Source organism: Pyxicephalus adspersus, chromosome 8 (genome assembly GCF_032062135.1).
Source record: "Pyxicephalus adspersus chromosome 8, UCB_Pads_2.0, whole genome shotgun sequence".
Taxonomy (NCBI): domain Eukaryota; kingdom Metazoa; phylum Chordata; class Amphibia; order Anura; family Pyxicephalidae; genus Pyxicephalus; species Pyxicephalus adspersus.
In genome coordinates this window covers 29242673-29270327 of record NC_092865.1, presented here as the reverse complement: position 1 = coordinate 29270327, position 27655 = coordinate 29242673, and the positions used below count along the sequence as shown (strand labels likewise).

General features: G+C 35.6%; 1 protein-coding gene across 4 annotated transcripts in view; it reads right to left on the bottom strand.

Moving 5' to 3' along the window:
• Positions 1-27655, bottom strand: part of TGFBR3 (transforming growth factor beta receptor 3) — a 126591-nt gene that overhangs the window by 48773 nt on the left and 50163 nt on the right. For all 4 annotated transcript variants that reach the window (XM_072419891.1, XM_072419893.1, XM_072419894.1 and 1 more), the window contains exon 4: positions 16393-16530. In XM_072419891.1, coding sequence (XP_072275992.1) covers positions 16393-16530 — 138 coding nt within the window. The remainder of the gene's footprint in view (positions 1-16392; positions 16531-27655) is intronic.

Genomic DNA, 27655 nt, shown 5'->3' with positions numbered 1-27655 from the left:
TAAACAGAGATCATTTTAGGTCAGTTGATTGATTATTTGCTCACATTCGTACAATGCACACACCATGGCAGATTTCCGGATATGAAATGCTAGAAAACAAAATTATAATGAATAAACAAATATATCACAAAGTTTAAACATCAAATCAGATAATTATAGCCTAATGACATAAAACATGCATGCCTATTCCAAACAATGGTGCCCTACAAGTCCCAGCAAGCCACCTCAGGCAACACCAAAACCACATCTTCTTGGGAGCCAATTACAGATATATTCATTAAACTAGCACGCTAAATGGATCATAAAAAAGTCATGTTGTATTAAGAACGATATATTTATCCAGCAGGAAAGTGATGTCTGTGGGCTGTAGTGATAAACAGTCTGATACCATAACAACAAATGTAAACCATTTCTAAATCCAAAAGCAAGTCTGGGATGGAATGCACAAACCTCAAGAGGAGCTTTACGGCAGTGCTTCATGCAAGCGATTAAATATGAATAAAGAATTTTCAATTATAGCACATAAATGGTTTCTTCTTGTAGGTTTAAAGCAACAGAACTCTTTTTATACTGTTTATGAATGTGTTTGTCAGGTAGGGACAGGGTAGGGATGGAAAAAGTTGGTGAATAAATACTTCTCTTTGACCATCTTTTGTGGAGTTACATCATAGACGGCTAACCAATGGCAGAAATGTTTGACAACCAGATGTCACAGTGGCAAAGATGGCAGCAGTGGAGGACAGACCCTGTGTAACACAGCGCTGGAGAAGGATCCACTTGTAAAGTATATTTGTATAACTTGAAAGTATGCTCTACACACTAAGAAATTATGGCAAATGCATACCTCATCAATGAGTTTAGTTCTACTTTAAGCCCAACTACAGTTCAATTTTGTATTTTCTAAGGAGTTTTACAGATATACTCAGTATTTACTAACATGTTTCATTTGTCTAGATCTGATTGAAAACCCCAAAAAACTTTAGCTAAGATTTATCAACAGTTGAATTCACTTCAGTTTGACTAATATGACCATTTTTTGCTTTGGAAATTGGTTCAGAAGTTTAAATTACCATGTGTGTACAAGGCCCTAATATATGGTTACCAAAAAGGGGAAATGCAGCTGGCAATTTTGGTACCAGTGTCAGCAAGCCAGTGTATAGCTTCCATATACATAAATTAATTCCACTGGATACCATTTATTTCCTTTTGCAGTTCTGTTTTCTATGTAAGAGCACAAAAGCATGTTATCCTTGTTAAACCACAGCAGGAGAAAAGAATGGTTGGTGGTCCATTATAGGCATATCCTGGACACAGTGCTCCACTGCCCATGCATGCATGCATATAAGCTTATAGGATATGTGTGTGTGGAGAATATGAGGGAATAAGTGTATTTAGTGTATTGAAAAGAAAAATACATTTCAAGAGGTCTAATCCTTTCTTGTAATGGCCACATAAAGAATATTGTTAGTATAATTTGCAAGATTTTTGAAGCAGGAACACTTTGCCAATTTACATCTAGCTATGTATTCTCTCCCTAAAGAAAATGCATACATAAATAACTTACAGGAGGTTACAAAACCTTGAAAGGTTTCTGTCTCACTTTATAGCTGAAGAATATAGACTACAAGTGATCTAAAAAAACTATCAAAGTTGCTCACATATCAAAAACAATACTAATAAAGAGGGCGCATGTTCCTTCCCTGTTCCACAGCACATATGAGCGCCACTATAAACAACTCAGCGGAACCCGTATACCAGATGTCAGCAGAGGACAGGCCAAGCCATATTCCTGCCATCCTAAAGCTAGGATGTTTATATCTTCTTATGGGCTATATTATGTTTTGACCAGACCTAAATTTCTTATTAGAAATCTTGGCAATTGCAACGGCAGTAAAGAGTTTTGCTTCATCTGTCAATTCTATAAACTTTATTACAGCAGCTTAAGGTGATGGCATGATACCAAAACCATTTATTATTACTGGAAGTAAGTCAATTTCTTGGTTCAAAAAAAAAAAAAAAAAAACACAATTTCCACATCTGCCATTGAGGAACGATCATCTTACATCACCAGCAGCTAAGACAGTTACTGTGGTACAATGCAATGCATTCTGATTATACATTGGTCAGCTGTTAAATTGTTCAGTAAAACACTGCAGATATTAATAAAAATAATATATATATATATATATATATATATATATGTTGAGATTACTGAAGTAGGTTTAGAAAAAAATTAATTGGTTGCTTATCCACAGAACATTTCACATTTGCAGCTTTGAACAAAAAGAGTAAAAATACAACCTTATACAATCATCAGCACAAATAGATAGGTTAAAAATGCAGCCTACATATCCAAGGACAAGTAAATTACAATATATCACAAGCAGTAAATGGTGAATAACCGGCTTATAGAATTCCCTTTTAAAGCAAACGGCTGTGTAAAACAACAATGTAAAATTAAATTTAAAGTTAAAATAACATTTGTTACACTGCTATTGCTCATACAGGCACAGTGCATACAGTTAAATTCAAGTACCATACATCTTAATGAACTGATTATTACATCCGAAGATACCACTTCTGAACCTGAAGTTTAGCAGTAGTTGAAATTACTGCAGGAATATGTCAAATGTTTTTAGCCATGTTGATTATGAACATGCGCAACCATAATTCAGGCTTTCTTTTGGGTTTCAGTCTTAAATATAATTTACGGTCAAGGCGTTTTCATCTTAAATACATTTCATGATATTTGTTGTTTTGTGAAATGCTCCAACATCATGGTTACATCTTAAAAGGGTGACACATACTATAATAAAAAAGTCTGTAAATTGATACAGAGTGGAATGTTGAAATCTGGATCACAAATTGAGAAAAATGTCACAAAGTGGAATAGAACATCTGCTTCAGTTATTCAGATGACTCCATCTGAAATAACTGTCATAGATTTAATAGTGTTTTGCAGCAGGAAAATAAAAATTACTATTTTCAGTGATGAAAATTAAAAAAAATCACATTGCACTGTCCCTAGAACCTGCAGTATCTTGATATGTCCTGGATCCTTTTTATAAGATGTCAGGAGTGAGTGATACTTATTGGATAAATGGTCACTCCACAATGTCCTACATGTGTTACTCATTGAAAAGATTTAGCTACTAGTTGTAAAGATAACCTTGTGATATGTGCTGCCAATACTGAATTTGATTTACCCTTAATATATCACAGATGATGAAAGAGTCAACACTTAAATTGTTCTCTTTAGAAAGGTTGTGGCACAAAAATCTGGCTAGCGGTTGCTTCTTACTGTACAGTTAAGAAATTATTTGGCCACACAACAGAGGAACCAAAGGGCTTTTACACACACAGCTGAGGAACCAAAGGACTATTACAAATACATCAGGTCAACAACATATTTTTAACTTGGTAGCCCAATGCTAAAAATAGTTCTATGGGTGCAATGGTGAAGGCAAAATCTTTACATGGAGTATCATGTGAATCCAAGGTGAAGTGAAGATCCAGGGTGTTATTGAATGCTGTCTCGCTGCAGCCAAAACATGGAGTACATTTTTGAGAGACTCATCAAATACTAAAACTGTAACTTTCACAAGTTAAATTTTGCAGTTCAATATAGTAGAATAAATAGGTAACACTTGGTTGAGTGGATACAAGAGATATGCAAAACATATACACTGGCCTAAAAAAGAGCAGGCAACTACTGGTCTGTGGGGAGGGGGTCTCTAAATGATAGAAAATCACTGTAAAGAAATCTCTATAGTGGAAAGAGAACAATCTACTCATGGTCATGCAAACTTCTAAACCTCCTCAGATAAGAAAAAGGGACACCTTTCAGCACAAAGTGTGTAGGAAAAGCTTAACCTCCACCCCTCTCCTCCCATTTACAATTTTTCTTTATACCGTTTAAAAAACAAATAGAAATTTGTTGAATTTGGATAAAATTTTTTTGCAGTATAACACTTGGTTGTTGAAAAGCATCTATACAAAAGACCAAAATTACAGCTGAGGGAGGAAAGAAGAAGAGAGGGATTTTGTTCCAAAACTGGAACAGTTCCTCTTGATAAGGGGCAGTTGGAAGCTATGTATCCATCACGCATTTGTTGGGGGTAAACACTTTTGGAAAATGTGTATAGCATACAGTCAGTCATTTTGTAGGTCAATGTTGTTTATATTACTTTCCCATTCCAATCTACAACCTAGAGATGTTCTGTACTGCTGGTATACAGAATGACCTTAGAAATGTCATCTCCTGCTACTGTAATTGGATTACTGATTTTCTAAGACATCTGCACTAAGATGCAAGTCATATTTTAGGTGCCCCTTGCAATTGAAACAAAGGTTTTTTTTTGGGTAGATCCTCTGTGTGGTATTCCCTATTAGCAATTTTCCCAGTCATAATGATGACTGACCCTCCTCTTTAAAAATCTAGAAAGAACTTGGAGAAACTCAGAACAAAAAGGCTAGAAATCAACAATTTTTTTTACAGATTACAGAATTTGTACAGAAATGACTTAGATGGGATTTCTTCTCACAAACTGGAGGTACACTTAAAAAAAAACTACATTACACCTAGTTCTTTTTATCGTGTACAAAAGTTTGGAAAATATCACATTGCCTATTATGTGGATATTTTTCATGGGGAAATATCTGCCCAAATATTATCATTTTAAAAAAATAGCCATGGAATGAAATATATCTTACTAAAAATGAAAATGCCTGCACTTATGCTATCAGGAAACAACTGTACCACCTAAAACCACCAATAAAAGTTTGGCTGAAACCTTTAACAGTATCCTAACCCAAGTTCTTTTCTACAGCACTGAAACATGGGGCATTGTCTCAATCAAAATGGGAATTCAGTAGGCCCAACAGAAATATCTCATCTAAAATTTTTGAAAGAACCACCTCCAAGTCCATTGGAGTTCCTCAAACAGTACAAACATAAATTACTTCAATTTGATAAAGCTTACCCATACACTTTCCTTATGTCCCTGGATTCAACCCTTCATCTATCCCTCATATTTCCTTGGCAGTGCTAAAATTTAACTTGGTCCTGTCAATTAAGCTGTTTTGCTTTGATTTAAAGTACAGGCAGTAAAAAAATCTGCCTGTTTCGGAGCCACTCCTGCAGCTCCAATACCCACTGGAATTATCTTCATGACTTGGCTACAGATGTATAGCACACATTGTGAAAGCTTGGCTATTTTGTCTGTAAAACAAGAAAACAATAAACTATCAATAACAAATACATTTTCCAGATATTTTACTTTGTTTGATAATAATTGCTTCTTTCAACTGGACACACTCTTTTCCACTAGGCTACATGTCCTAACTGACATATGAATAGAATGGTAGAATTTCCTGCTTTTACTTGTGTATAGACAGCCTAAAACCAACCAACAAGAAGCCTATGCCCAAAAGTCTTACACTATGCTGAAGCCCATTAATGCCTCAATGGAAATATCAACTTTCTTTACAGCTGTACAAAGTCAACACTAGTTTAACTTTATAGTGTATTATGTCACATGATAATCTCTGCATATAATCTGCAAGCTATGTAAACGGAATGCCTATATTAAAATAAAACTATCTACACTGTTAATTATGGTAAGAGCCAATACAAACACTGCTTGTCCTTACATAGCATGTCGAACTAAGCAGCTAAAAGGGCTCCATGCAGCTAGGTTATAAAAACCAAGTTAATTCATCAAAATGTGAAGGGAACCTATCTTTATAAAGTAATAAAGACATTATTGATTTAACACTAGAGAAACATTAGATACTGCAGCTCTGTAAACTCTGGAATGAAATAATCTATCATGTTAATCCAAGAGCCTGTCTACTATGTATGGAACTATTACTGAAAATCAAGCCAAATGTATTTAGAAAATAAATTATCCAACAGAATCAGAGCTATACCACAAACACACAGTACAAAGCTCTATTTAAACTCCAGAATGTTATAAATTAGAATAGCATATCCCTATTAATATCAAATAATAAATGATAGTTGGACTTTAATGCACAATCTAAATGCCACTTTTTAGGCAGATTTCTGCATAAATTATGGAGTACACCAGGAACTGCCCAACCTGGGCAGTTATCATTCTTCACCTTTCAAAGACATCTTTCTACATGGGATTTCAGCTAAGATAATTGACCATATCCACCATAACCATGTATGTTGTGAAAAGTTACCATAGACACCATAGCCATGTATGTTGCTCAGTTTTGCTGAAATAAGCTGTTATTATCTATTGGATATCTAGAAGACTCATTATAAAAGATTGTCAGCTGTTCATAGTTTTGCATCTCCCTTTACAAGAGGTTGTTTATCACAGAACTATGTAGAATGGATATCATATATCTTCAGCAAGTGGCATAAGAAAATGACAGTGGAGCCCTGAACTAAATTGACTTGCAGTGAGTGAGCCGTAGCACAAAAATTGCACTTGCAATTAGCCAATGTACCTAATTTCATAACCTAGGAAACTGTAGGAGGTATGGACATTTTTGTGGCCTTTACTGTCATTGGCATTCAATATTGTATGACATAATTGTCAGCTTGACATCTGGACCTGGATGATTTTAACAGAATTATGAGGCTTTTGAGCAAACCATGCAAACAATCAGATTTTTGTCTTCTGCTATTTCAATTAAAACTTGAGATTGAGACATTTCCTAATACAAATGAGGTTTACATTGGTTAGTACCATTACACACTACACACCACCCTGCAGGTTTAACTAAACTTACATCAGAACTGTCAACAGCAAAAACATCCATCTTGCTTATAAATATTAAAATTAACCATTAATGCATCTTAGGGCCCCTATTACTTTTACTGCTTTGCATCAAATCAAGCTAATGATTATATACTACTCAGTTCCTGTTTAATAAGCAATTTACACTTCTACAACTCCTGGCCACTTTCATCACATTCATTCTAAACCTGCCTCGCTGTGTGGAAACATTAATAGCTGCAGTTCCTATGGGCTTAAAAACTGGCAGTGCATTTACTCTTACGCCTCACTCCTCTCCTAGTGGGGCTCGAGGCTCACATCTGGATCTATTTAAAAAGTGATTCTGGAAATATATCCTCCTGACTTCCCGTTAAACGCTAAGCACAGGAAAACAAATGGCACTTGTTTTTCAGACAGTTTTGACAGCAATCCAAGAAGTAGACCAGGCGATTGCCTGGCTACAAGTCACTGGTGAGGGTATCATGTTAACCAGTTTCCAGCATAGGATTGGGAATAGAGGACAGCTTTAATGTTTACTCGCCAATAGTAGTTTCTTGGATAGAAACAGAGAGCAAATCAGTCACTTCTCTCCTGCAGTGAATAATATAAACTACAACCAGTTCCAGATGGCAAGATATACAATCCAAATAGTCTTACAATGTGTTTGTTGTGGATTTTCTATAAATTATGTACAGTCATCCAAGGAGCTTTTACTCCAGTCTTACCCCATTATGGAATGTATTATTATTTTTTGTTTATTCTGAAAGCAAAAATGAATGCATTGCTTACACACAGAGAAACCAATTATTGGATAAATATTCATGGGGCTGGTGCCTTTCAAATATTAAGCAATTACCAAATGTACAGTATAACCTGGATATAGCTTGAGACATAGGTTTCATTTTTTATGGAAGTTTTACTAAAACTGACTAAATTGAACACATTGGTCTGATTTATTAAATCTCCCAGGTATGGAAAAGACTAGCATGGGAGAGTCTGGATAATCCAGCAAACCTGAGATGGATCTGGTTCAGGAATGAAAACATTTGCCATGTAATAGCAAATGATTTTTAGGAAACCCATTCCAGGTTTGCTGGATCACTTAGGTTCGCCTATATTCGTGTATTTCTCCAGCCTTGGGGAGCTTCAATAAAAGCTCTAATAAGCTCTATTATAGTAATAATATGCACACACTTAAAAAAAAGCATGTCTAACAAACAGATTTTTATTTTATAGTTTGTTATCTGGATATTTGGTATGAAGACAATCTAATATACATATCAAAAGTGAGCCTGTCAACTGTTTCAAACTTGTCAAAGTATAAAACTTGTGAGATTACCATGCACTATGTGATATTACCTCTTCGAAGACATCATTTTTGTTCCTATTCATTTTGGTAATTCAATTTTTCTATTTAAAAAATTTGTTCATGTAATAACAACATGAATATATGAAACACAATGAATAATGTTTTCTGGCATTGGTATTAGAAAGAATCTCATGTTTTCATCCCTCTAAGCTTCAGAAATTATTATTATTGTTAATTAATAAACTGTATTTATAAAGCTCTAACATATGCAGCGCTGTACATTAAACAGAGAAGCACACAACTATGACATATATTGAGTCTGTTTAGGCCAACCTAAAATTGTTCTTTAAAACAAAGATAATACTGTGATCCTTTTAGAAAAAGCCAACAAACTAAACATTCCAATTCCACATAATAGATGTGTAACAGAGAAAGTTAAAAACTGGATCAAGCAGTAAAGCTTCCTGCTGTTAAGGCCTCAAGCATACAGCCGGATATAAATAAGCAGATGTCCACCATTTATTTTCTTTTGGTACATGACTGTGTATTTATGCACAGCACTCAGTATTGTTTTATCACAGGCCAAAATCAGAGCATGCTTGGGCTCACTTCACGTTGTTTTTTCAGTTTTATTACAGTTTACAATAAATAACTGCAATCATAAGTATGTTTCGTTAAAACACACAAAAGTAACTCTGAAGGTAGGATAAACAAATAGTACCATGGAGGTACATCACAGGGACCCTATTGTGCATTGTCCAGAATAATAAAACTTTTTGTATACTGAGATCATTACAATAACAAGAAAAGTTATATTTATGTGTGTATAGATAGAGATAAATCCTGTAATATTAGGCACTTCAGTGATGTAACAGGTTAGATATGGAGTAGCTAATAGTGAAATCATCAATTTTTCTCATTGGCGGGACAGCACATGTCATCCAGTCCTTGGACTTTCAAAGTTATTAAACAGGATTTATATGGCGCCATTATATTACACAGCGCTGTAATGCTAATGACCCAGCATATTTTTTGTACTCCATTCCTGTCACTATACACCCTGATGAATGGCTGGTGAGCCTTAACGTGTTGTACTTGTGACTATAACTATTGGACTTTTTATGACAGGGTAGCACTTTCTTATTCAAATAATTATTTTAAGATCTGAAATCACCTTTAGGAGCTTTTGTTCATATTTATACTTTCAACAACAACACAAGATCCAAAAAGCTCATTCTATACAATGGCAAAGTGGGATTTCTAACTCAAATTTCCAACTTCTTTGTCCCAGATCTCAGTCCTAATTTCCCTCCTACCAGCTCCTACCTCTAGCTCTATTAATTATCCAGTCATCCAACACAGCCTATTACAAACACTACATACATTCTCAGAAATGTTCAGGTCTATCAGAAAATCAAGACAAATCTGTTGCACTAAATACAACCCTTCCATGCAAACTCCTGACCTTTATTAAGACCTTTTGCCTGTGAGTGTAATAAATAGATACCCACATCACTACTTCCTACTCCCTCATGTGGGAAATCACCCCCTTCTGATAAGTTTCTTTTTATAGCTAAAGTAATTCTAAAATCATACAGTATATTATACCTATTTAATGTACAGCGCTGCGTAATATGTTGGCGCTATATAAATCCTGTTTATTAATAATAATAATAGATAGGCAATATCAATATCTTTAAAACAACATTTGTTATCATTTATTATCATTTTTTTGTCTTTCCCATGCAATACAATATCCAGTGAATGGTTATTTAACAAACTCTCTAGTATCTTTCCAAAAATAAGTTAAACTTACAGGTTCTGGTAAAGACTTTGCTCCCTTTTTAAAGATAGGTACCACATTGGCCTTATGCCAATACATTGGTACCATGCCAGTGGTTAAAGAGTCTCTAAAAATTATAATGACAGATCAATGCCAGTCAAATTAAAATGTTTAGTCTAGACTTCTAGCTGAGGACTATAATGGAAAATTGTCTCCTGTCTTATCTAGGAGAAATAAAATCTCTTAAACACAAATGTCAATGGTAACATGGGAGTTACAATCAATGCAGCCAACGGCACATCAAGAAAGCTCTGTAAAGACAGCTACACTCTTCTACATATGTATGGCTGATCTACGGTCAATGTCAAAGTCTCAATACTAAGATGGGAGATAAAATATTGAAAAAAAAAGGAAAGAAATATGCTTTCCTACAATAGGTGTGGCTGCAAGCCTACAAGGATCCACATTTTAGCTTGTAGTCCTTTTTCAGGCATGGGAGAAGTCTGTATTGACCCGCAATGGGTGGTAATCTGGACTGAAGCCTAAGATAGTCTGCAGAGAGCTTGCAAAAATAATGCAGTTTGTGCATTGTATGTGTGTGGCCTGACAGTAAAAGTTATTTTGCTTTTGTAAGCAATAGAAGTACTTAATAAATGATAATGTTCACAATCTTTAACCAGTGCCTTTATTGCTGTTATTAGACAAGTCTTCAAGTGGAAACCTCCAACAATGTGAAGTCCCTGAGCTCCCTCATTGGAAGAGATATCTTACTTCATTCTTGTTTTGGGTTTGGGATCTTCAGCCACCTTAGCTGTGGTGGCACAAATCAACTTACACATAAATAGGATTATTTTACTTTGGAGTTTGTTGAAATTGGACTTGGAGTATTTTAAAGGAGAAAGTAAGAGTACTTTGTTGCAGGAGAAATGAAATGTGTCTCCTCTGCTGGTAAAAGTCTGCCCATGCTCAATTCTTTAATTTTAAGGTTAAAGCTTTTTTTTATTGCAACAATGCTGGATCACATGGAAAAATCATTCTTTATGAGTATGGGGGCATATGACAGCCTTATATCTTAGTAGGTAACTGTGCAAATATCAGGTCTTTGCAATTCCTAAAACTGTTTTTTCTTTTAGTGGGAAGCTGTGATGGCAGAGGCACAAGCAAGTTTCACGCCGTTGGAGTTACGGGCCGTCATGAAGTTTTTGTTTCTCCAGGGAAAGAAATCCACACTGAGATGTCAAACACTGGGGTAGAAGTGTCCTTCCTACAGCACTGTCAAAACCTGGATATCTCATTTCAAGACTGGGCATTTCACCATTGAAGATGAGCCCCGCAGTGGGCACCCCAACTTCAACTGACCAGGCAACCTGCGATGCTGTCCATGAGCTGATTATTGAGGACCGGCGAATATCTGCAAAAAAGATAGCCCAGATACCTGACATCTCATGGGAGCTTGTTGGGTTTGTTATTACCACTTTCCTAGACATGCGCAAGCTTTCAGCGAAGTGGGTGCCGAAATGCTTAAACAGTGATCAGAATAAGTAACGAGTTGAAGCATCCAAAGGCCCATTTTTAAGGACTTTTTGGCTGGGTTTGTGACTGAGGATGAAACCTTGCTCCACATCTATGATCCTGAGTCAAAGGAATGGCCCCACAGCAGGTCCCCGCGGCTGAAGAAGTTCAGAACCCAGAAATCGGCTAAAAAAGTAATGGAGTCCTGGGACAAAGACAGTATTCTGTTGGTAGACTACCTACCTCAGGGCTCTAGTATCACTGGACAGTATTATGCTAACCTTCTAGACCAGCTGAAGGAGGCAATTAAGACGAAACGCCATGGAAAGTTGACCAAAGGGGTCCTTTTTTTGCAGGACAATGCACTTGCGCACACATCCAACGTTGTGGCTGCCAAATTGAACACCCTGGGTTTCCAATTGGTCCACCTTCCCCCCAACTCACCTAACCTGGCGATTCGGACTATTATCTGTTTCCGAATTTGAGGAAATACCTGAAGGGGCAACGTTTTGAGTACATTTCTGAAGTCAAAGATGCTGCTGAGAGCTGGTTTGTGGCCAACCAAAGGACTTTTATTTGAAAGCTCTAGAAAAGCTGCAACTACGCTGTACCAAGTGCATCAGTCTCAGGGGGGGATATGTTGAATAAATGTGTTATTTCATAACTCTGGCTCTCTTCTTCTTCATAGAACTTCTCAGCACCCTCTTGTAATTCTTATTAGTTTGAATCTGCTTAAAATATACTATATTATAACAAAGACTTATGTTTTGTAACAGAAATAAAACTATGTGTCTTGCTTATTTCTAGCTGGTGCCTGTCTAGAGGATCAAGATCCACATGTGGCCCGCCGAAAATGTAATTTATACCAAGAATGATTCTTATTAACTCATATTAAAAAACCAAGCCACAATGTGCTCTGCAGCCTGAGATGGCTCTCTTCCCTACAATGCACTGTATTCCAATACATTTGGGAGAGAGGGTGGAGTGCAATGTCTCTGCTCCAGAATTCTATTCTTTTTTTTACCACAGGAATCTAAAAGCATACTTGTTGGAAGCCTCCCTTCATCTTTATTTCTTTGTTTAAAATAGAAACCATTTTATACATGTATACATGTTTTCTTTCCGCATTATATATAAACATCCCTATTTATTGTACAGCGCTATATAAATCCTGTTTAATAATAATAATAATAATAATAATAATTTCAACAAACACATGAATTAAAATATAATATTACCAAACCTGTAATACCTATCACTGCTAAGAGTTTTCATAGTAGGTATACATAAACAGTATTCCTAATATGGTGTACCACATTTTAACTTAAATATTGGTGTATGCTGGGGTAACAAGTACAAACTCCCTGACAATTTCCTTCAAAAGTTCAGCATGTGTTAATATACCTCCTGACTGCTTGGAGTATGTTTTCCTGTGTTTCTAAATATATGGCAGGATAATTGGCTTGATTCCCAAATTAGAACTAGTTCATGCCTTTGTGTGCATTTAATTGTATGTGACTCCAGTGGTACAGGAATGGTTTAATATTCTCAGTAGTGCTGTAAAATGGGTTGGCTTTATAAATATATGGGAGACACACAAAGCATATTACATTTATTTGGAATAGTAAGGTAAACATATATCTGTAGCCCCTTGCTTTTGCCTGTAACTAATAATAATCATTTATTAGCATTAGCACCAAATATATGGAAGAAGATTGCATTACACCGGGGCTGTTGGGAGAAATGTCAGGGTTATCATTTGCAAGGTAATGTCAGATGAAAGAAGTGTGACAACTTTATGAGCTACACAAATAAATCCTTGGCTATTTTTGAGATTCATGCTGGCTAACACATTGGAATTGTATTGAAAGGTTTATGAGTGAAACACACATTGCTCTGACCAATACACCAGAGTGCTGAACTCTGAGCCATAATGTCATCACCAGTGAGTTAGGATAGATATTTAATTAAAATCTTCACTCAGCTGCCAACTTGTACATAATGAAAATCCCCTTCACCTTTGATTAAAAAGTCTTTTATATCTGAAAGATCAAGACCTTGTCTCATAATCCTATGTTCTGTAATAAAGAACGACATGCTGTTCCTGTTGCCTTGAAAGATAGAATGACCGAATCTTCCCTGTAGTAATACAATTCCTGTTTAGTAACTGTAACCCTCAGATAATGCGATTAATATAATTCATATTGAAAATCTGTGCAAACAAGGAGTAATATAATTCATGCGTAGTAGGTGTAATTCTTGTTGAAAGTCATTAATATAATTCATGTTTGATAGCTGTAAAACACCATGACAAGTACAGTAATATAATTCAACTTTTGTTGCTGCAAAACCTGGTAGTAAACTAGAGGTAACTGGATACGATTCATGTTTAATAGCGGTATAAGCTGGGGAAATATAACAAAATTCATGTATAGCAGCTGTGAAAACTAACTGGAATGCAATAATTACAATATACAGTATGAAATGGAGATAGTAAACTAGAAATAACACATAAGTGTATAAAGCAAGCATATACTTTTAAGAGAAAAAATACTTTTCATGCCCATTCCAGCACTGTTTAACACAACTCAATTTGTGAGATATATTCCCCTGAATTTTGATGGGAAAGTCACACTTCCTCAGACTATCAATCTTCTGGGTTACCCAAAGCTCACACTGGTTCTTCCTGCTGACGTCAAGAGAAACAGTCAGAACTGCCACATTAAAGTTGAACTCCAGCCTTACCTTCAGTCTATTGTTCTTTTTTTTTTTTTTTTTGAGTGTCATAAAATCACACGTGCATGCACATTTAAACAATAAACCAGGTTTATTTTGCTTATAAACACTGTAATAACGTACCATCCTGATTGTGATAAGAATTTGCCTTGTTCAGTTTGGGTTTAGCAGGGCCTTCAAGTTAGATATTTGAAACTTTCAAAAATGACCTTTAGAGAGCTAGAAACTACTTTTATTTATTTGGCAAAACTGAAGCTCCTTGCTGATTAGAAATCTCTAGCTCTGAATCACTGGGGGAGTGTTGGACCAATGCAATGAAGCATCTGCATCCACACAGACAGGCAAGGTCCTTCCATGCAGAATTACTGGCTATTTTCTTATGGCTGTTTTTGGTTTATCAGAAAAATGAATGTTTTTGTTTGTTCACTAACCTTTTTATTGCACCTAGAATCTATTTAAAGGGTTTAATTAGAAAACTTCCATTGATCTTTAAAAGAAACATATAGGATATAATAATAAAGCAGCCTATTAGTACACATGTTTCAAGTTACAATAATGGAATTATTATCCATGCCCCACAGTGTTTCTAACCAAGCACATTTTTACTTATTATTGCTGTGCTCAGCTCTTTTATGTGAACTTCACATTTCTATAGGTTTCCTCTTCAATTCTGTTATTTTACTAAATGTTAAATAAGTTAAGTAGATAACATTAAATTACCTACTTTAATGGCCCTGCCTAAATGATACTGAGAAAAGTATCAGCCACATACTGTAAATAGGGCGTTGTTTTCAGTAAGTCGAATGAATCAAAAACACACACTAGGAGAAGTAGCAAAGCAGAATCATAAATTAGCAATAAAGAGGTTCTAAAAAAATAGTTAAAATGATTAGGTGTTGATAATGTACATAATGACTTACATTACCTGGATCTCTGTTTCATGTATATTTAAAAACATAATCGACTTTATGTTTCTTCTAAAATTCCACAGAGCATTTTGTTGTACTCATAAAGTCATGTTTTTCCTATAAAAACACACAGCAACTTTGCCCTTTCTATTGTCTGAAAAAAGAAATGACTAATGCAGAGGAACTTTGATCAGTCTACACAAAATTATTTTCAGCTGCTACATGTAATCACAGAGAAGAACTCCATATGCATACATTTGTAAATTGTACATATTCCCTACATCTACCTGTAAATATCCATCTATCAGTAATGTGTGTTCTTTACCATGGTGTTTGTGCACTGCTAGTAACAGTTGCCTATTCCCACTACTAACAATTACTGCTATTCTTTTATTAGCATGCATACTTTGGCAATGCCAAGATGAACATTTAGTATATGAAAGACAATGCAAGAATATTTATGCAATATTTAGGAGAAAAGTTAAAAAAATGACCAGGCATCCCAAATTTTCCCAATAATGACTCCGCATCCAGCATTGTACTGATCACCTGTAAATAAGATTAGTCAAGCACAAGAATTAAGTTGAAGACTACAATACTATGTATGTACTGAACTTGTTTTGATGCAATGTGGCAAGTGCTGCACTAGATATCAGTATTTGGAATATTTCAGCCTACCATGTGTGATTTTGATGAGGGGGCTCCTCTGAGTTTCAATAAAAATGGCATGACTGCACACCACACCAGATAGGCTGTAAACATTTCGTGGTCAGCAGCATATTCACAGCATATTTGAGGTTTGTGGGTAGCATTGTGGAAGGTAAGGGGAAAAGGCATGATCATATTTCATGTTACAAATACATCTCTATTGTAGAGACAACGTGTAAAAAGCTACAATTTTCTACTATCCAATTAACAAGTGAACTGTCAAAGTCAAAAAGTTTTCCTACACCTGAGTTCTGTGTAGTCCCCTGCAGAATAAGACAAGCATCTCCACTTCTTGTGCCAATTCCTTTCTATTATCACTTTTTAAATAAAACATTCCGAGTTTGAAATGTAGCAAAGAGGGTGCAACATTAGCAAGTATGTTCCAAAATAACCAATTATGGAAAATTGGGAGATGGATAGATTGGTTCTGTATAGTGAGGGCTAAAAAGAAAAATGAAACTTTTCAGCAAATAGGCCATGTTCCCTGTATGCATTTAAAAGTTTAATATTCAGTTTACACTGGAGTTTACTTTTAAGGGTACTGCAGAGTCAAACATGTCAATGTTTTTTACAGCCTTAGGAACACTGTGTTTCAATTACAGTGAAACAACCTGACATTTATTCCATATGCTGCTGCATACCATTTCTACACATTGCGAAATGCTCATATACTTTACTTACAAAGAAGAATCTTGGAACGTCATCTGCAAGCCTCTCAGTCTTCAGCTCCCACGTCACAGGCCGTGGGGAGTTTAAGATGAACACCAGAGGTTTCTGATGAACTGGGATTGCTGGGATTGGGGTTAAATGCAATGTGACCTGTAAACAAACATAATGAAACAAGATTAGGACATCTATTTTCCAACCCTGTGAAACGTTGCACACACTGGTACAGCTGTTCTGACTGCATTGCCAGATATCCATAAGGCACTGTATGAACCAAGCAGCAGTGAATACATTACTCCACAGACTAAGGCTGAATTTGCATTGATCGTCAGTCATGTAACCCATACTTGGTTTGCTCTGGGGCATTCGCTTACCCCTTGAATGAATGAGAGAATAGTAGGGCAAGCTAGAAGTGGGTAAGCACTTGCCGCTGGGGATACTGAGAGTTAAGGGGATAGAGCAGCCACCAGTGTTATCTTCAGCCATAAGACCCCTAGCATGGTAAGTAGATGACCATAACATTGCTTTTGCCAACCTATTGGTAATCTCACCTAAGAGCTAGCCAGTGTCACATTGAACAGCCAGCTATTCACAATTATAAATAAATAATCACTGATATATATTATCACATAAGTCAAATGTTTACACATCAGGATTACACATCAGCATTACCACATCAGGTTAACTGAAAGTTAAAAGCGTGTCTTTTTGGCTTAAATAAAAAGCTTCTGCATTCCAAATGGCCTAAACCTTAGATATACACATTGCATCTCTGGTCACCAGAGGCATTTGGTGTCAGAATCCGCAGACATTCTAAGGCTATTAACACATGCAATGGATCTCGTCTGATAACTGACTCAGGGCCAATATCGGACAAGAATCTTGCATCTGTACAGTGCTCTTCGTCAATCGTCCGAATGAGCTTCCTGGCAAATCCACTGACGAAGGACGACAAACAATCTCAATGCAAGTGAAGGGGACAAAGCGCAGCAGAGTTGCCACTCTGTCATTCTCCCCCTCCCCTTTACATAGAGCAGAAAGGTACTGTATGTACAGCACTCGTTCATGCATCTTACAATGGTCGTTGGAAAGGATCATGAAAGATCCTTTCCAACAACAATTATTGCCCATGTGTATGTAGCCTAAGTTTCAGACAGGTCCTGTCTGGTACATTTTTAGTGGGATAAGAGGATTAGCAAGGCACAACAATGTGTATTAATACTAATTTGGAAGCAAAACTTTAATAGAGAAAATACCAATGTGCAAAGTGTAGTAAAATTGTAAGCCATCAAATATTAGGCTACTACTTCTCTCACCCAATGAAAACTGAAACACTCCTAATAAGACTAGGTAATCATCATAGTTCTCAATATAAACTTTACATATTAAATTGCAATAAAGAAAACAACCTAAACTTGTATTAATTTGGCTATGCTAGATAATATCATAGGGAACACTTTAAATGGTAAAGATGTCATATGGCTAAGGGCCTGCAAAGTTTTACCCTTTTACCGGTCACTGCCCTTTTAATAATCAGGATTTCGGCATGTTTCAGGATTAATGCCATGTCCTGGAACACAGTATTATGAGTATTACGTCAGTGCACACAACACAGAAAATATTACTTGAAAACAACGAAAATAGACATCATGTAACTATGACTCTACTAATATTCCCACAAATGAGCCAAGACTGCTGGTGGAATACAGCACGAAGAAGATGTTGTTACACTTCCTCCTACAGGGTGAAAACCATTGGTTAAAAACTATCAAAATGTATTCTTGCCTCTGGCTTCTAGCATTGCAAGTATAGAATACACTGTATATATACTAATGGAATACTATAAAATTAAGAAAAAATATGCAAGGTTGAAGAGTATAAAAAACGATATACCACTGTCTTTAACAAACTGTAACTTCACTTTTTTCAACATTTCAACAAATGATATGCTGTTATGAATTGTAGTACAACAATTTAACCCTATTTTCTGTCCTGCATTGTACTAAAATTGCTTACCTCAATTTCACTGCACACAATTAGCATTAGAAGTTGCAGCAAGTCATACAAAATTCTCAACAGGAAAAGCAGAAAGCAAACTTACGTTCTTCTATGCCTATGCTAAACCAGTGAGGTGTAGCTTTCACTTGCCCACAAGCCACATTCTGTTTCAGTCAGTAGGAGAACAATGTCATAGAAACAGGTAAGTATAGTCTTTATTAAGCCTGCGTGACATTTATGTCTACCTACTACACTACTTTATTTCAAGAAAATACTACACTTTCTTTTAATATTAATACATATGTTTAATATATTTCATATATTTATTACATTTTCTAACATAAAAATGTATACATTTTATTCTTCAAATGCAATTCCTTTTGTAGACTTTACTGGCGACATTGAAATGTGAAAGTAACAATGAACAATTTATCCCTAAAGTTCATATTTGGAAAGGTCAGATCTGGTAATTAGTAATGTCTTCAACCAGTGGCCTGCCATGCCCCGCATTGCAATTTATAATGAACATAACTGGTAAGCTGTGAAGATTCTCATACATATTTTCAATGCACCAAATTCCATCATTTCAACAAAACTTCATGCTACGGTAGAAGAGGTTATAATGTCATGTATGGTGAATGAGACCATTGTGCAAAGATCCAGTGTCAAGCCTGACACAAAGGCTTCCGTCCATCGCACACATACATACACTTTTTTACAAATGTATTTTCAGCAAACCATGAAATCCAACCAACCACATGGCCCTCATTAGAGTTTTCAGGATTTTACAAAGCCCTATTTTCCCATTTACGACACTAAAAAGCTGAATTGTCAGCACTAAACACAAAAAAGTTGGTGCTGTATTTTAAACATTTACAAAGGTATTAAGTCGACAATGTACAGATTTCCCATAATGAATGCAGGAAAGATGAATGAAAATATGCATTCCATAAAGAGCACCACTTCTGTATGTACAGCCTACAAATTTATCTCTATGGAGCCTTACAGGAATCATGATGTTAAATCATCTTGCTGCTATCAGAATCTTTTATCATTTCATGTGCAGCAAAATGCATTTTCAAGTAGTGATTCACAATCTCTGCAAACTTGTATAAACATTTTATTGGGTTCTCCATGGAGAGCAAAAAATGGGATCGGAGCTTATCATTCCCTAAAGCAGTATTATAGAACATTCTGAAAGTTTCAATCCAGTACCTGAAAAGGCAAAGCCTGGTACTGGAGCCTGGTCATTCAGATATAAGGGCGCCACTTGTACACTGTTATACGTAAAAGGTCTAGCAGTCTGCCAAGTAAAAGTCAAAGGCAGGAAAACTAGAACCCAGATGCTGTTCAAGTTGGGGTGGCAGTAATGATGGACCATTCCTTGAAATTACTGATGCATAATTATCAACAAACAACTTTCCATATGGACACCAACTGAAAAACCCATAAGCTTCTTAAACCTTCATTGAGCAAGAATTTTTAAGAAAAAAGAAACATAAATGAAAAACAGCTCTGGCTGCAATACTCACATCAGAAATTATTCACTGAGTCTTCTGGGGTAACTAATGCCTAGCATCATTTATACAAGACTAAGCAGCCATGCCACCCTGCACTCACATTTATTATTATTGATGATCATGTGGATTAAGTAGGTCACCCAACCAGGCTAATGACGTCTGAAAAAAGTAAGTAATGGAGGGAGAAGGGAATACTGGGGCAGAAACATTAGTTATAAAGTGATTATGCAGTCAAAAGTCAAACTATTAGCCTGGGTTTGCTGTCCAACAAGCTTGTATAAATCTCATAATAGAATGGATATAAATAATAAATGCCTTTGCCAGGTAAAACACCTCTCATACATGTATTTGTGTTGTATTTAGATGTTGGCATGGATTGGGACACCTACAATGGATCTACTGCGTCAAACACAAATAAATACATTCCTTCCCAAGCTTCTAGAAGATATCTCTCTTGTCAAAAAGGGTTAAGACAGTTGTAATGTTTTTTTGCTCTTCCATTAGATAGTACATTTTAAGGATGACTGAATGTTTCCATGGAAACCAGACTTAGGAAAATAATCAAAGAGCGCCTGCCCCATTACTCTGGTAAAGTAATTTGTAAAATGAGAAATAGTCTGGGGCACAATACCTTGCAAAATTTAATAATGAAAATAAACATCACTATTGTTGCAGAGTTTATTTTGCAAGTGCACAGGCGCACACTATAAGTTTTATAATAGAAGTTTTTAATGTGGTGCTATAAATCTTCTTATATGCATATGTATACAAAGATACTTCACAAAAGATGGGCAGGGTAACTACATGTTTAATGATCTCTCTAAACTGGGTATGTTCAAATCAATAGACATAAAGTGCCAATGGAACTAAAGATTTTCTTGGAATTGCTATGGTTCAGGAGACCCCACTGGTAAGAATATTTCACATGCTAAATTTGTAACAGAAAAATGTGTAGGGTCTGATCAGAACATGCTAGGTCTCACTAATCAAAGGGTATGCTTTGTGTTAAATACAGGAACTCCCATTGATGACTTGTTCAACAACTTTAAAAAGAAAAATCTTTCGGAGAAGACTAAATTTCGAGGAAGACAACTGTAGGTGACAGTAGCCAAATGGAATATTCTCCTACTTCCTGGATGTCGTCGGACAGGACATTTTTTTTTATAAAACAACATAACAGGGTCCTCTCCTCCTCCCGTGTCACTGTCTGTATCTGTCATTTGCAACCCCTATTTAATGTACAGGGCTGAGTAATATGTAATAGCATGTATTGCTATTTTTTTATATCCATTTACTCTTGCCATGGACCAGTAACATTGCTTAGCCAAGCAGTCACATTTTTTTAGAAGGTGCAACCTAATGCATAAGACAAATTGGCACCATATCATATGCATCAATCAGCCAGATAGTTCTTGGATTGTGGTAAATGCTATTATATATGAAGGCTAACATTCAAACACACAGGTAGGCACATGTATAATCAAACATTCATGGTTTATCCATGTTCATATTTATTTTATTTAGTAAATCACCTTATTTTCTTTAGGGATCAGCCTATTGATTGCTATAGAGAAGCAGCTGTGTTTTCTTCTTCACACTCACCACACTGCTGTAAGGGAACATTCTGTGCAGAATTTACAAGAACACTTTTACTGCAATAGTATCAGGTTTCACCAATTATTAAATGACTAGAAGTCATTTGCTGTGTAGAATTTGGGAAAAAAATATTTGGAAAAGAAATACCAATTTTGACTGTACATACAGACAAGTGAAAGTCGGGGTTTTATTTACTATTATGGCGTTAGAATGATCAGTACAATTTAGCCTGTAAGTTAAAAAATAGTAATGCTGTTTGAAAGGATAGCCAGACATAACCACGTAATAAACTGAAGCAGTATAAAACTAAGTGAGACCACTGCACAGAATGGGGCAGCTGTTCCCCATACTTCTACGAAATCCCAAAAAAATTGTTCTATAGGGAATATAAGAAACTTACAGCAGACATGAAATGTTAAAAGAAATGTTTTTCTTCAAGGACCACCATATAAACTGTGTCAGCCTACGCTGACTCACAAATCAAATCCAAGCAGCGTTGTCTATAACTGAAGTAAATCGGGAGGTTACCCGTAGCAACCCGACTTTGATTTAATTCAAATATTTTGCATAGTAGATGTATATTTTAATTTTAAAACTATATATATAAAACTTTCAGAGATGTACTACATAATTTTTTACCTTGTGTTTTATTCTGCAACTGTGCTAACAACAAAGTTTTGGTTTGTACAAATCAATAAATAAACGATAAAATAAAATAAATAAAAATAAAAGTTGAAAATTAAAAAATGATAAGTAATTAAGGAAATGTGATTTTTATACTTCCGTAGCATCTCCTAAAATAAGACCAATCAGCCTTTTTAGTTAGTGGACGTCCTCTCCTCCTCCTGTGTCACTGTCTGTATCTGTCTGTCATTTGCAACCCATATTTAATGTACAGCGCTGGGTAATATGTTGGCGCTAATATTATTATTATTATTAATAATAATAAACAGGATTTTTATAGCGCCAACATATTATGCAGCGCTGTACAATAAATAGGGGTTGCAAATGACAGACGAATACAGACAGTGACACAGGGGGAGAGGACCCTGCCCCAAAGAGCTTACAATCTAGGAGGTGGGGTAATTATTACACAATAAGAAGAGAGCTATATAAATGCTATTTATTAATATTATTTATTATTATTTATATAATAATTCTCTTTTATTATTATTAATAATAATAATAATAATAATAAAAGAGAATTATTGAATTGCACTGAAAGACTACCCTACAAGGGAACAAACCTTTATAGGCTTTAAGCAAAGCAGACCATCACAGGTACCTAATATATTTTATTTAGAAAAGATTCTCAATAAAGAGAAAATACCTGGGGATCCTGTCAGTATCTTGGAATTTCTCATAGTAGCAACAAGGCACAGGCTGTTCTTTATCCTGCAATATTGCCACCCATCTGAGTAAAGAAAATGTCATGGCTGCATCCTAGACCAACAAACATTGGATGTGCAGGACAGAGGAAAAGGAGACTATCCATTATATTCAATAATCACTAGGTGATTATTCACAACTAGTTTGGCTAAAAGGATGTAGATGAGTTTACCCTAACTGTATATTTATCCTTATATATTTTTGTATGTGTATACATAACAAATAATTGGTTTCTTGTAGGTAGGGTTGTACTTTAACAGTGTTTAAATATACTAAAATAAGTTTTGAGGTTAGGCTTCTGTTTGTTCTTGCACACTATGGTTCTGTATTGGGTGTACTGGTTACAGCAGAAGGAGCCAGTCTGGTTCTGCTGCATGGGCATGTGCTGATAGGTAAAATGCTGATAGAAGAACAGAGAAGTGTTAGCAGAGTAGATGACATTGCCACTCCATAAATATCCAGTCAGCAAGAGATGGGCAGGGAGGGAACACTACTGTATTTTTCCATTTTAATTTGACCTTGTTATCAGGTTTAAAAAAAAAAACTGTAAAAGAAGTGAATATTCAAAATAGAATCTACAAACACTGAACATTCTTTAAAACTGGACACACTTCCAGATGTGCTGGTCTGGTCCCCTGCTGGGCAGTATATTTCTGCCAGCTTAATATCACTTACATTGTGGTGAGGAAGTGGGTAGAAAGTGAGAAGGTTTAAACACAAAGGGCAGCACATCCAATGCTAGTGTACATTGGAGTGGTAAGCATAATCACACTTTTTTGGCCCTTTTTAAAAAAATATTGACAAAAGGATCAATTTGAGAGTATTTACTGTGCTAAATATTTATCAAATATAACCTCTAAACAGAAATGAATAAATGTGATGTTAAACTGGTTTATATATTTTTTGACTATTTACTGATGTTTACACATTGAGAGTTTATGTGTTTATTAACTGTTTGGGGTTTCCCTTCTCTGACACCCTGTTATCCTTGATCCTTAAGGTTCCTGATTAAAGCACTTCCTGCTTGTGTTTTGGTTTAGCAGGAAGGAATATACACTCAGAATTGTTTGAGGTCTGAGAACCGATTGGGAATTCTTTTGTTTTGAAGGCTTTCAGGATGCTGGTTTATCTGATGAACTCTCTGTGTTTCCAGGCCAGAACTGACCTCTTGTTGGTTTGCTGATCACTAAGAATTTTAGTACTGTGATCTTCTGCTCGCTTTCAGACCCCTACAGCCACAATTTAACCTATTACAACAGGAAACCTCAGGGTTAAGGATCTGAATATGCACTGACACTGTGCCAAGTTTTATTATAGGACAGATTTTGCAGATTATTTTGTGGTGAACCTTCAAAATTCAAGAAATCGTTTAGTTTACTGTAACTAGCCATTTAGTTAAAAAAAAAAAAGAAGTACAATGCTAAAATACTAAAGGACTTAAACAGATGTTTATCCTATTTTTTGTCTGCACATTAAAATTTGGGTCAATTTACTAAAGATGTTTGGACTGTTCACTTAGCAATGCAAACTATCACTCTGTAAGAGACACTTCATATAGCTCATCTTAGACACCCATCGTAGTAAATCACATGCAAGCAAAACAATGTTTTTTTCTACATTTTCTGGTGTGTGATTTGATAATTATTGCAAAGTGAACTTTTGGCATATTTACTAATTTAGGTGAATTTTTGCTTGGTGAAATAATATTTCACCTTGCTAAATGAACAGCTTAAATTCCTTTAGCATACCACTTTCTTTGAGGTACACTAAAAACCCCATGGATTTATAGTTGGTTGTCCACATATGCAATGCCTGCTAACATCTACAGAACTGATCGAGATGGGGCCTACATTCACCTATATAGTTTACGTAAAAGTAACAAATGTAATTGTTACAGAGCACATATAAATACGGTTTATACACAGATCAAATCTCTGAAGACCACTTATATGAAGAAGCTATGAGTACAGACCAGCCAATTTAATGTAATGGCTTGCCAACTATTACTTTTCATTTATCTGTCTTATCAGTGGGCATATCAGTGGGCAGCAGACAGACTCAGAGGGTAGCACTTTGGTCTTTGCATCCCTAGGTTCCAGGTTTAAATATTGGCCAGGACACTATCTGCATGATAGGTTCTCCCTATGTTTGCGTAGGTTCATTAAAGACATATGACTATGGTAGGAACATTAGATTGTGAGCTCCATTTAGGGACAGCTAATAATATAGACTTTATATAATATAGACTATAGACTTTGTAAAGTGCTGCATAATATGTCGGCTCTATATAAATACTGTGTAATATTAATAATAATCCCCATGCAAATATAGCTCTTGGAGCAGATAAGTAAAATAATGGATCAAATGACAAAATGCTAAAAGCTCTAAAGTTGTCCTCCAGAAAATATAATCACAAAAATTGTTTTTCAAGCAGTGATGAACTCCTGAGCATTGCAAACATCTGTATTGGTGGACTGTGGGAGACCAGCTCCAGATCATTAGATGCTGAATAATCAGTCAAACAAAGAGATGGTCAGAGATAGTGACAGTGATAGGAACTAATAGACAGTGAATGGAACAAAATGTGTTTATTAATGAAGGTGCATGTTGGGTGAAAAGAGGGATTTCTGAAGGTCTCATTGTTTGTTTCTATTTTTCCTTCCCTATTACCAACTTAAATTCGAACCTCTTTTGGATAATGTGCCAAAGAGACTGAGTTAGGTTTTTCACAGTCTGTGTACAAATTATGGAAACTTTTACATTTTCTGCAGCAACTTGACTCCTAAATTTGTAGTAATCACTGTGAATAGTGCTAAACAGCTACAAAATTAAACCCATCTCTAAAAAAAAAACAATACTTTTATGTTCAATTTCCATTCATCCTTATGAAAAACACTCAGAATACCAATCTTCTATTTTAGTTTTGTACTTTAACTATCCTAGTAAAGAATTTCACAGGTCAATAACATACTTTGTATCCATTGGTATCTAAGACAACATCCTTTGTCTATTACTGCTACTGTATTGACATAACCATTAATACACATACTTTCCAAGAACAGTGCAAAGATTTCTCACTACAATGCAATATCCTCCTATTTTCCCTGTTAAACATGTGTATAACCAACACTTTAAAAAAAAATTTGGATAAAGTAGGGAATAGTTAAAATACTTGTCAGTGTTTTTCCTATTGAGGAGATTTCTGTACACCTTATGCCCATAAATACAACATAAGGAAATCCCTACAAACTGAAGGAAATTCCATGACATTGTTCATTATAACCTGAACAGGTGTCCCCACTGGAACATTTACCTTCTATTTCGGTTCTGGCGACAGATACCAATATTTTAGGGCAAATTGAGCGGATGAATCTGTAAGGTGGTGACACAGACAGAAATACAAATTTGATATAGGTTCCAGTTCTGTTCCACTCTATCCAAAAAAAAATGTAAACCTTAGGTAACATATACAACACATTGTATTGCACCAATAAAAAAAAAGATTTTTGTCTGTAGTAACAAATATAAAATAAAATAGATAAAAAAGTTGACATTTGCCAGCCAAAACATAAACCACCTGTTTAAAATTTTGAAGGTCAGACTTGTGCCACCAAAACAATTCTGATATGTCAAAGTATGGACTCCACAGAAAGTATTCAATATTCTGTGGGACCAAGATGTTCATTTAAGTCACACTTCCTACTTTCTATTAGCACATTCTACTGCCATCCCTCCCAAAGTACACATGTATCTGGCCATTTATGGAAAAAATTTGATTTAGTTGACCTGGGCAACTATTTCTTTTTATTTATTAGTTATTATTTATTATTAGTTTTTCTGTGTACTGTTCTCATGCTTATGGGTTTTCAGCATTAGATGGGGTCAGCAGAGGGACTTTGAGTGGTTTGAAGCCACACAGCCACATACACAAGCTGCAATTTCCCCATGGCCAGCATTAGGTCTTCTTTAGTTTGTGCTACAGTAGCTTTTCTGTGGATCTGTTTTTTTGGGGATAATCTTTCCCCCATGCGCAGTTATTGGGTACCCATGACTTGTCACTGGTTCATTGGCTGTTCCTCCTTTAACCAGTTGTGGTAGGTACTAAACACTGCAGGAACATGATACAAATCCTCAATTTTTTGGAGATGCCCTGAAGCAGTGACCCCTTGATAGCTGCAACTGTAACAAGATAATGAATGCTATTCGCTTCCCTTGTCGGTGGTTTTAATGTTTTGACTTATCAATGTGAAAATCAATATGTACCTCAGAATAATATATAAAAAGTAGTATTATAAAATGTAAGTTACAGCACATGTAAAACAAAAATTACAGCCATATATCAATAACTGTCATGTTAATTCTAGTGTTTATTCTGCCCAAACTTTGAGAGTGATCTTAGAGTACTTTAAGTCCTTTAATAATCCATGCAAATCATGTCTGAATGCGTGACATGAACAAAGATCTTTAGCTAAACAAGCAGGCAACATAGTATCCAAAAACTGAAGTGAACTGTGCAATCTCAAGTGTCTGTCCCAAAATTATGATATTGCACTTAAAAGGACACCTGTTCCAATAGGTCAGCAATCTTTGTTTGTGTGCCAATATCTTTATACTTCTAAAGCATTTTATACACAAACAAAATCCATAGGGTTCTGCCAATTAAATAAACTGCAGCTCTTGTTCCCAAAGGAGCTTACACCTTACACCATGAAGGAAAATACAATTGGGTGGGTTTGGATAAAAGCCAAAACAACCTGCTTTATGATTTTAGGATG